At 41.1% G+C, this 11,414-nt stretch overlaps 1 protein-coding gene across 1 annotated transcript; it reads left to right on the top strand.

Annotated features, from left to right (window-relative positions):
* Positions 1-3,616: 3,616 nt before the first annotated feature.
* On the top strand, positions 3,617-9,836 carry PCARE (photoreceptor cilium actin regulator; the record flags this gene model as incomplete). Its single annotated transcript, XM_084285310.1, has 2 exons — positions 3,617-7,383; positions 9,707-9,836. The coding sequence occupies 2 exons, from the start codon at positions 3,617-3,619 to the stop codon at positions 9,834-9,836; spliced, it is 3,897 nt and encodes a 1,298-aa protein (XP_084141436.1).
* Between the last annotated feature and the right edge of the window lie 1,578 nt (positions 9,837-11,414).

Below are 11,414 nucleotides of genomic sequence, written 5' to 3'. Positions count from 1 at the left end.
TGAACAGTTCTACTCGTCCCCCTCCCACTTTCAGACTAGTCTGTTTTTTATCATCCAGCGCACCAGACATTTCTGGCAGGCTTTAAGAATATTTAATCTCTTCCCTTCAAGAGTGCTCTGTGACCGGGCAGCTTGCTTAAAATGAAAATACCGCCAAATTTAACAGTAGGAAGAAAATATATGAAAGGAAGAACAAAAGCCTTTTATACATTTTTTTGCTTCTTCTCTAGGCTCTGTTCCTCAAACACAGTTTTGTATTCATCTGGGACACTTGTAAAATTGTTCAACTCAGCAAGTTCACAGATAACAACGTAGGCTCAAACATGACAAATGTTTTCCTTTTGATAAGAGTTCTGTAAACAGTAGCATTGTAAAACAAAATATGATTTCATAAACAACATATGACAATCCATCTCATTCTCTTACTCTCAAAATATTTGCTTGTCATTCTCCTATCAATATTCTCTTCTACCACTGTTTTTACATGACTTACTTATCAGTATTACCATCTCTTCTTACATGACCATGAGGCAAAGAGCATTTTCTTGTGCATTATCCTTGAGGCAAAGTATACTTTTTTTTGGAAGTGCCTCAAACTTTTGAAGCAATATATAACTATTTAGTAGCAAGAATATTAATGACAAAAGTGCAGTTTCATAAGTGCTTGGAAATAGGTGCAAGGTTTCTTCTCTCACAGAAGCTAAACTAATTTATGTTGTGTCAATTTTTTATATTCCATATACATGCAAACTACAGTTGAAGTTAGGATAACATATGCCGTGTTAAAACATTTTTTCTTGACCCAGGATCTCTATTCAAGAATAAATAATAATGAACTGAACATAAGTTAATATTTACTAATGTTAATATTAATTGTGAAATAATAAATACATAAGAATCAAAAAACAGTGTCTTATGTTTTTTGACCCATGTATATATTGCCAGCAGATGTTAATACATGGCCTGAAAATAACTAGGGAGAGAGAGAGAAAAAAAAAAAAAAAAAAAAAAAAAAAGGGGGGGTGGCATGACACTAAAATCAAATGAAAAAGTGAAGAAAAAGACCTTTCCAAAAACAGCAATCCACATGAGGCTAATCCCCAGCAGAGATGATGGAAGTGTTGGAATTGCTTTTCAAATAGAAGTCATTAGAGTACTTTATACAACAAATACTCAGCAAGATATGTAAAGAGGTCTCTCAACTCACTGGAAGAGATACACTAAAGCTACTTGATTGATCTATTGCGTTTTCCTTGACTTACTGTGGAGGGCTACAACATTCTGACCTTTAGGATCACTAGGATAAAGCAGCTGCCTACACCTGCCGTGTTTCTTCCCTCTGAACACATTAGATATGTGCCTAAAAGGGAATATGTGCCTAAAATGCTGTGGAGATCTGGGACTACTGTGTACAAGCCACATCATGCTGGGATGCAGAAGCAGCTGGAGCATGAGCTGCATGACTTGCAAGAAGCAGAGTCAAGAAGTAATTACCTGATGCTTTCCAGAAAAGCTTAGAGGACAATGACTGTGACATCACATGCATTAAATACAATTTATGTGTTCCAGAAAAAAATGCTGTAGAGAAAGCAGGTAGGGTTTTAAAAATTTTATTGGGAGTCACTGGCATGCCTTCTCCCTTGTAAATCAAGGTAAGTTTGCTGCTCATGTTGAGCAGAACAAATGAAAACAGCAAGGCTATGGAAAATAATGACTTGCCATGAAGACATTCTGCTACTACAGTCCAGCACCAACAAATGAATCATGTAAGCAGCTCATTCATAAGTCTGAAAGCATTTTATAGGCTTGGCAGCATAAAAAGATTTTGGGAAATTGGATGAGATACCTGCAATCACGCAGAAATCACATTGCTAGAGAAAAGCAGTAGGCTTCTTTCCAGTGTTAAGATAGCCACTGTTTTCTGTAACCTTTTCTGACACTGAGAAATAGACACCTTCAGTAGAAAAGCTACATCTGGAAAATAAAAGATGAACCCATCCAATCTGACTAAAGAAGAGGGAACTTGGTGGCATTTGCTATCGTCATCCTCATCCACACACTGCACTTCATAAATAAATACTTGGAAAATATAAATATCTTCTGCTTCATCACAACATTCCATTTCCTGCTTTGAGTTCTTTAATTTCTCTTTCAGACTGGGATTATTCTGGGGTTTGTTTCCCCAAGTAAGAGAAACAGCAAGTGATAATGGTAACAAAAGTAATGAAAGGAATAATTCTTTCATGGCTGTAGAAGTGGTTTGAAGAACTTTTTTGTTTTGTTTTGTTTTTTATAAGTGAGTCTATATTTATTCTTTTTTAAAACTTTTTTTCTTAGAGTTTTAACACTTGAAGTCTTGCCATCAAGAGAACTATGCCCTGGCAGATGACAATAAAATAAAGGCAAGCAAGTCACTTTTCTGACTGCAAAGAACATGTTAACACTTTATCCCAAGAAACTCAGAGGAAGGAAAACGCTTTATTAGAGATGAGTTAGAGATTTGTTATCTTATAGGAAACCGGATGATTTTTTGTGGCCCTAACCCATATTTTTGAAAGTCTAAAGTCGTCCATTCAGCCTGTGATTTGACTTCTTTCCCAAATTAAGACAGGTGAACTGAACGCTGAGCAGTGTGGAAAGTTCAACTAACAGCATTTACAATGACAACAAGAGTAGTTTTTTTGTTTGTTTTTTTAATACTGAAATTCTACAGTTTAGATGCACTAGATGTAGACGCCATCTTAACCACATATGCAAAACTTATTCTTGAAAGTTCAGCTTTCAAGTTGGGAAGTTATCTGAAGAGAAAAATACCTTCCAATAATTATCACATGACCGAGAAAAAAAATCAAAATAATCTTTGGAAATCTTAGAAGGACTTAGAAGTAAACAGCTTGTCACTTGAAAGTAGGGGGAAAATATTGAAGACCATCAAGGCAGAAGCACAACAAGTATCTCTAACCCGTTTGATTTCACGTCTTACATTCTCCAGCTGGTACATACTCCATCAAGATCACCTTTTCCTTGGTTAAGCAGTATTGAGTGGTATTTGCACACCTGTTCAAGTAGCTCCCCTTCAAAAAGGCTTCAAAATATAGTCTCTCTCTTTAGATCTCTACATTCAATTACATGTTATGGTTTTGCAACAAGGGAAAAAAGGAGGGGCAGGTACCAAGTCCTCTTGCCTCCCAATATAGCACGGAAAAAAATCTTCAACATGGGTGCTGACTGGCTGGTGCCTGCTTACCCTAATGAGCTTAAAGTCTTATTTGTAGTGGACATCTGTCAATACAGAAGTGAGGCATTCAAGTCCTCTTAATCCATTAGCTCTAAATCCAGCAGAGCTTTCACACTCCTTTTTTGAATCAAAGAAGAAAACCTGAGCAGAAACATACAATGGAACAGCACAGCTTCAAGACCAGATCCTGGGCAGTAAGCACATGAAATTTCAAGGCAAACAACAAAGACAGACAACAAAACTGGGATTGTGATGGAAAACTTGTGAGGAAAAGGACAGTCTGCAGTTCAGGATGAGACAGTGAGTTTAATTCTTTGTTTTATTTTCCCTAGTTCTTCTGGATTTTTAATCAGAAATACAGTCAAAGACAGAGAAAGGATGGGCTGCACACCATCTCACAGCGAGATCGTTAATACTCTTGCAAGAAATGGTTTTAAGGCTTTGAATAAACCCAAAGGTGTTTTGCGTATTGATCCAGCAGATAAAGGAATCCCACTGCTAGTTAAAGGTTCATCTTGCTACAATATTGATGAATTCCACCAATACAAAATTCAGAGGAACAGCTCCCTGAGCGAAACTGAGGAGAAACTGTCCGAGCAGGACAAAAGTGATTATTTGCAGTTTTCCTCCAAATCGCATTCAGATCCTCACATTTCCAGGGAAGACAACATAATTGAGAGGAAAGCCACAGGGGCTGAAGTTATGTCCAAATTGATTGAGTCTCAAAAACACATCATTGAGGCTGTACAGATCAGAAAGCAAAGCTCTTGTGAATCAGAAGCATCAGCTTCCATTTGTGATGACAAGAATGAAAGTAATGCAAAGCAGATCCTAAAGAAAGGAAGGAAGCCAAAAAATCATAAATTGGCTAAGCAAGGTCGGCCTAGCAAAATTAAAAAAAAGTCAATTTTGTCCCCATGCGAGATAGAGAAAAAGGTAGATTTCCCAGAATTGCTTGTTAAGGCTCATCAGAATGCATATGCCTACTTAAATCCAAACCTCTCCAAGTATGAAGCTATACTTCATATGGCCAACCAGGCTGCCCAAACTCAGCTCTTCCTACAACAGATGGTAAGCTTCCTCATGCTTCGCTTTGATGAAATCAACCAGCTCTTGGAAGAAATTGCTAATGATGGGGAAAATCTTCTCAAAGACGTGGGTAGATATTTGGCATGGCCATCAGGAAAAGATGATTTGAAGGAGCACCCTGATCTTCTGCAACAACTACTTCAGTACACAATCAATAAAATGCAGTTAGTGAGTGGAACACTGGCCTCTGTCACCTCCGACGCCCTGCAGGAAACCTGCAGCTACCTGCAGTCTGCTGCAAGCAACTTGGAAGGAAAACTGAAAGCAAAGCAAAGCTATGATGAGCGCCTCTTTCGGGCGGTAAGGCTGCTTGAAGCCTCAACCATGGGAAGCTCGCAGTCCCACGGTGATGACAGGACTCTCTGTTCTGAGGATAGTGGCATTGGCGTGGACAGTGAGTCCCTCAAAGACTTCAGTCCTTTTAGCCATCTTGGAGCACAAGCAAGCTGTGAGTCCTGTGCACGTGGCCTTCTGTCCCAAAATCACACCAGAACAATGGAGCACATGCATAGTGGGACAATGTCACCAGGCACAGCCACATCCCATGGCTGTGCACTTGAATGGCATTTTAAAGATACATTTTATTCATCTGTACGGAGCAGAGAAGAAACTTCTTGTCAGGGTGGAGTACCAGGATGTACTTCCACTGCTGCAAAATACACAAGCCTGAGCAAAAGGCACTCCAGTAACTCCTTCCATTCTGATTCTACTCAGGAAGGTGAACATTTTGAATCAACAGATTTTCCTTCAGATGATGATGAAGAGAGCACCCTGGGGGAGGATGATGACAATACAAGTTTATCTGAAATGGGTAAGGATGCCCTGCCAAAGAGGCCCCAGTCTTCACCTGCAGTGACTGATAACACACAAAGACAGACGTCCACCAAAAGGACAGAGAATGTGGAGACAGAGGAAATCATTCTGAAGATGAAAGATGCCATCAGTGAAAAAATCAAGTTTGTACCAGCTAAATCTGGGTGTAAAGAATGGGTGGAGGATGAGAGCGGAACAGCAGTCCTAACAGCAAGGCCCAGTACAGCTATGGGAAGGCAGAAGGCCTCTGGGAAACAACGACGGTCCAGATCAGAGGAGTCCCTCAGAAGCCAGGCAGAGGACCCAACCCTCCTAGAGCTTCAGAGAACTCAAAAGGAGCTCAACAAAAGGCTAGAAAAGTTTTATGGAAAGGTGGATACAGATAACAACCAAGAGCCTCGGAAACCTAGATCAACACGTTACTTGCAGGACAAGCAAATCACATCTAGGTCCTCTAGCAAACTTAAGGCATGCCTCTCAAAAAATTTCAGCATCCTGCCTAATCAGGATAAAGTCCCTTTGTACATGGTTGATCAAAATCCTGCCAGTCAGCTGGATGAAAAGAAATGCAAGAAGCCTGTCAGAGATACTGTGCCAGCCCAGGAGACATCAGGGAGCAAAGACGACAAGACTTCTGGAGCACAAATACTCAGTGGCAGCAGTTGTGCCCCCCGCCAATCTGTCAAAAAGCTCATTGAAACATTCAGTCCAACCGACGATCTTGAAAAAGCCACACCTTTAAGACCTTTAGGGCCAATTAAGTGCATCAGAAAATTTGGACTTCCAGTCATCCCACCCACCATTCCATTTCAGAGAGGGTTGGTGCCTTTAAATATTAAGCATCGTATTTCACCAGTAGAAGACACAAGCCTTTCAAAAACCAGTGGAGCTTGTTCTAACTTTCCAAATGCCTTTCCTCCTATACCAGCTGCAGAATTAAGCAAGGACACAAAGGAAGAACCTGAGGTAGACACTGACAACCTGCCCCCACCGCCCCCTGAAATGCTAATGGACACTTCTTTTGAATTCTCTGAGCCTGAAGAAACAGCAAGAATAGGAGAAAACTCTTCGGAAGATGCCAAAAAGCCTGCCAAAACAGAATCTCATGCTACTAAGAGAGCACAAGTTTCCCCCAAAATGAAAGCCTCCCTCCAGTCCATTGACTTATTACCAAGTAAAAGCATCAGCCCCAGCGCAGTTGCTAACAAAGTTCCAAGGAGTAGCGGACCCAAGGATGAGAAACTGCAAATATACTCTCTGGAGCTGAACCCTACCAACACGCACATCCCTAGCCAGGAGGAGATATTAGCAACCCAGAGAAAAGAAGCTGCAGATTTGTACAAGCAAACACATAAAATTATTCCTCTTCAAAATCCCAGTGGAGTTTCAAAACCACATGACAATAGCTCAGAGAGCAAAGAGCCCGATTCACCTGCTACTTCAGTGCCATATCAGAAGCATGGTTCTCCCGACTCATTGAGGAGAAATGAAAAAGGCTCATCATTCAACAGGAGGGTCTCCCCAGCAAGAACTCCCCCTTCTTCTCCACCAACTGAGAAGCAGCTTTTCAGCCCCCCGGTACATCACAGACGTGCTCTGCAGGCTTTTAACAGCCAGCAGCTGAGCTCACCCACCATGCAGAGGAAACCCAGTCCCCCTGCCAGCCCCAGGGCACCCAGCCCACCCCGGGGGCCCAGCCCACCCCTACAGAAGAAGCTGTCCTCTCCACCAGCCCAGCGGAAACTGCTCAGCCCTCCTGCAGAGCACAAGCAAAGCTCGCCAACACCACACCGGCTGCCAGGCTCCCCAGTCTACCGCCGAGAAGCAAGCCCCACTCCATTCCTCACTGTCCCATCCCCACCAACCTCTCCATCCCGCTCCTACAAGGGATCAAAAGCTGGTCTGGATGCTGGGGATGAGTACCAGCCTGCCTCCTCCAAGAAGGGCAGCAATGTACGTTCAATATTTTGCCCAGCCACTTCTTCCTTATTTGAAGCAAGACTTCCACCAGCACCCAGCAAACCCACAGTGGAAGTCACCAAACAGACTGAAGCTTCACCACCTTCCCAAAAGAGCAGTCTGCTACTCCAGCAGCCTGCAGACCGAACCAGAAAGCTGTCTCTGAGCGCTGCCAACCCTCAGCCGTTTGTGAGGAGAAGTTTCTCTGACCGCAGACCTGGGGTTCGGTTTTATCTTCCAGCTCCCGTAACAGCTAGCAGCGAACCCGCTCTTAACCAAGCAAGGTAAGAAACTTTCTACTTTACGTCAAGAAGCAGATGTATTGCACTGTGTCGGCTTTCTAAACTAGTAATGGGAATTTATTGCTGTTAAGAAATACCCGATAAAAGTGCCCTGTTCCTGCACAGAACAGATGGCTGGAGAAAGATAACATCATCTTGCCCCAGATTTCAGTTAACTTCCCACAGTTTGCTCAAGCTTTAGAATTCATCTAGAGAAAATTCAGTGTTGGTTTCATGCTACCGAACTTCCTTTGTTTGTATGGGGGCTAAGGACATCCACTTTCAATTCTTAAAAGATATGAAATAGCCTTCAGGTTATAAATATATTCAAATAACCATGAAAAGATAGGCCAGGGTGTCTTTCCCAACATCAGCCTCTAAGCCTGTCAACTATTCAATACAAAGCTGTGTTAAAATATTTCAGATCAGCTGGCAAGAATGAGGGACAGATAATGGCATGGATCTGTATGGACATTATAGCTTCAAACTTGGAGCTTGTCATGTCAGCTTTCAGATGCTAATTTCGAGTCTAGTGCACCATACTCTGAGTTTATTGGATGGTTTATTAATCATGCAAGGCTTCCTCTGCTTTGCAATTCATTCAGCTAACAGGAAAATTTCAAAGTATCTCCCTAGATGTTATATTCCTAAAACTCCTCATTCTGGCAGTATTTACATCTGGTCTCAAATTCGCAAGCTATTCCCACCCGTTAGTCTCTTTTCCTTCATTCCTTTTCTTGTTCTTCCTCTCCTCTCCAAGTTTAAGCCTCCGTGTCTGTTATTTGTGTGTGTGTTATTAGCAGCTTCAAGTGCTAGTTGGGGGGAGTAGGGGCAGGAAGACATAGGCAAACCTGCAATAGCGTCAGACTTCATAGTAAAAGAGTTTGATAATGAGTTAGCTACTTTCTCCCATGCTTCTGCAAACTCTGGGATATATGCCTCCATTTTTTCAATGCCCAATTAAACCATCCATTTTCTGAGAACAGATTACTAAATACAATCTTCCAGGAGCTTGTAAAAGTAACATGTTCCAGTAAGTCATCAGGCAGCAGAATTCCCTTTCCCCCACCCCATTTTAGCAGCAACACCAAAAGAACAAGCAACTTCCATCTCATTTTGGTAGCTAGCATTGCCAGGCATTAAATGCCATTGTTATGTGCAAATTTGCATCACCTGCATGCTCACTGCTCCCCTAGAAGGCAAGAAGTGCTCCTTTCCCAAGTACATCTGCTGCCCATCCTATGCTGTGTGGACTATCAGGACTTAAAACATCACTGGCCTTAGCTAGAGCTGGAGCTACAGCTTTTGTATTTGGACAAGAGTTTCAATTTAAGGTTTCCGTTTCTAAGTTCAACAACTAATTGAACAAATCACTTGGACAGCCTATGTTTGTTAGTTACTGAACTAATTTTGCTGTTTTCTAAGCTTGGTCGTTTGACAGCAGTCAACAGCTACTGGCATATTATCAGGGCATAGCATGAGAAATTATTCTGCTTATAGCAACCCTGTGAATCTGTAATAGGATTTCTGTGTATGCAGTTTAACTGAAAATAATATTTCATTGAGGCTGCTAATCTTCCAAGAGGTAGAGCAGAGATAAAAGATTAAATGCTATTGCCATTAAGATATTGTTCAAGAAGGCAAGGGATTTGGTTAATTGAATCAGCCCAAAGCAAGTAGTCAAAGTGAGACCTCCTATGCTCAGGGGGCATTTGAATCTGGATTAGAGTTTCATGACTAGTCACGTATCACAAATATCTTCATCCAGCAGCACAAATCATGGAAGTCCTAGTTACCAGAACAGGAACTCAACAGCTTGTCTATAATCAAAAGATAATTCAGTTTAGCATGGTTTCTGTGTATCGGTTCTCCTGTCTGCAATGTGGCAGATTTATACCACCAGAACACATATCCTATTGTCATGTTGGCATACTCAAATGTCACTGTAAAAATACTAAGTGGATGCATAACAGAGTTAAGACCTTTACTCCAGCAGAGTCTGGATTTGGAACAAGACTTTTCACTCAAATCTGTCCCCATCCACAAGTGAACTCAGATTTGTACTGATCCCCCATTAAACATTTTAAATATTTCCTTCCTCAGAGAGATTTGCGAAGGGAGAGTACAGAGTATCTGGCATCACAGAAGAGGGAACATGGAGAAAAACATCTTGATGGTGTATATAAAGACCATGTTACGCAGGAGACACTGAGTTACCTAGTACTTTGCAGGATTTGTGCTTCATGGGTTAATGTGGTCTAATCATCATTGTTTTAAAAAGTCACCATTCATAAGCTTCTTAACTTCACTATCTTCCCTTCTGCAGTGCGGAGGAGAGCCCTGGAAAAGCAGGCGACTGTTGGAGCAACCCTTGTGCCCCTGAAATCAAGGAGTCCAACAGATCCACTTCCCACCCTGAGCTCTACATCGTGGGCCAGGGGCTGCAGAGGGACTGACAGCAGAAACATTTGGGCAGGAGGAAGCACAAGCAAGGTCAGAGGCTCTGGAGGGAGGAAGCAGCTTTACCCAAACCTCTAAAACACAACTTATCCAGAAGGAAGCAATATGATGGCATTACATCTGAAAACACAAACTGCTCCCAACAGTCTGAGGAAATACCAGTAGCCATCTGCTTCTCCTTTTGATTGCATTTTAGGTTTAATTTGAAGTTTTACAATTAGCAACAGATGCACTTTCCAGTTCTGCAAGTCTGAGGCAAATTGATTCCATGAAGGCAGGACCTGAAGCCAAGTCCTTTGTTTCACCATTTAGCTAAAGGAGTTTAAAAACTTTTAGAAATGATCATTATTTGACATGTCATTTATTCAGAAGACATCACAGCTTTGGTTGTGTAAAAAAAAAAAAAAAAAGTGACTGATGTCTAGGATTTTACCCAGGGAAAGGTCACAAATTGTACTCTATTGCAAAAGTACAAATGGCTTCAGCAAAGCTACAACTTCATACTAGGTATTTATGAGTATGGAGGGAAAGAAAAAGGTCAAATACAAAAATAACAAAAAAAAATACCCCCCCCTTTTTTTTTTAAGGGGTTTTATTAGGGATATTATTACCTCAAAAAGGCTTTGATCTTCTAAAACACCTTTGATTATCATGTAATCTCATCATCTTTGGTTCCAAAGATACAAAGCTTAATCCTGATTAGAGTAGTTTTGTAAGAGCCCAATCAAACAGCATTATAAATCCGGAGGCAGCTAAGGACATTTTGAGAGAAAAAAAACCTCTCATCTAGCACAGAGAATCCTGTTTTCCCAGGAAGATATTTATATTCTTTCTGATTTATGCAGTTTGAAGGGATTTATTGTAATTTTTAGACAGATTCTTGCTAATGAAAACACAAGGTACTGAAAATTGGTTAATCCTAGGCTGTTACAGCACCCATTAAAATAGTTTCAGAATTTACTGGATCTTGCTCACAGAACTAGTTTATCATCAGACTTAAGATGCAACTTTTTAATTATTTTAATTTGACGTGTTTTCATATGTAACTTTAGTATAGAACAAGATCCAGAAAAAGAGCTATTTCTAGTTGTGTTCTGATGGGAATAGTTATAGTTTTTCCCCACAGTTTTCATGATGACAGCAGTTCATCTTCACACAGATTTTTTAACCCTTCCTGCCCATGATCAGGGAACTGAGGCTTGCCTTATGCTGTACAAGGGACCCCTTTGGATACTGAACTCCTGAGTTTTATTATATTGCCTTAATCACAACCATCCTTCTTCAATAAGCTCAGTGCCATTTTATGCCACACACACAAGGAAATCTTAATTATGGTATTTACAGTGAGGTATTGAATATAAAGAGGTAAATTGCAGCAGATAGATGCTTTGGATCACTGGGGGGTTGCAAGCTTGAGGTGACAAAATTGCCATACCCATAGCATACAGACAGATTTCAACAGATCCACCTTGTAATCACGCAGACAGCTTCACCATCACCTGTTAAATAGGGAAGTCACCAAGAGATATGTTAAAGATCATCAGCAACGCAAGGTGCAAGCCAGTCTTCCCACT

This window comes from Netta rufina (assembly GCF_964035555.1).
Source record: "Netta rufina genome assembly, chromosome: 3".
Taxonomy (NCBI): Eukaryota; Metazoa; Chordata; class Aves; order Anseriformes; family Anatidae; genus Netta; species Netta rufina.
This window is presented reverse-complemented; position numbering and strand designations above follow the sequence as displayed.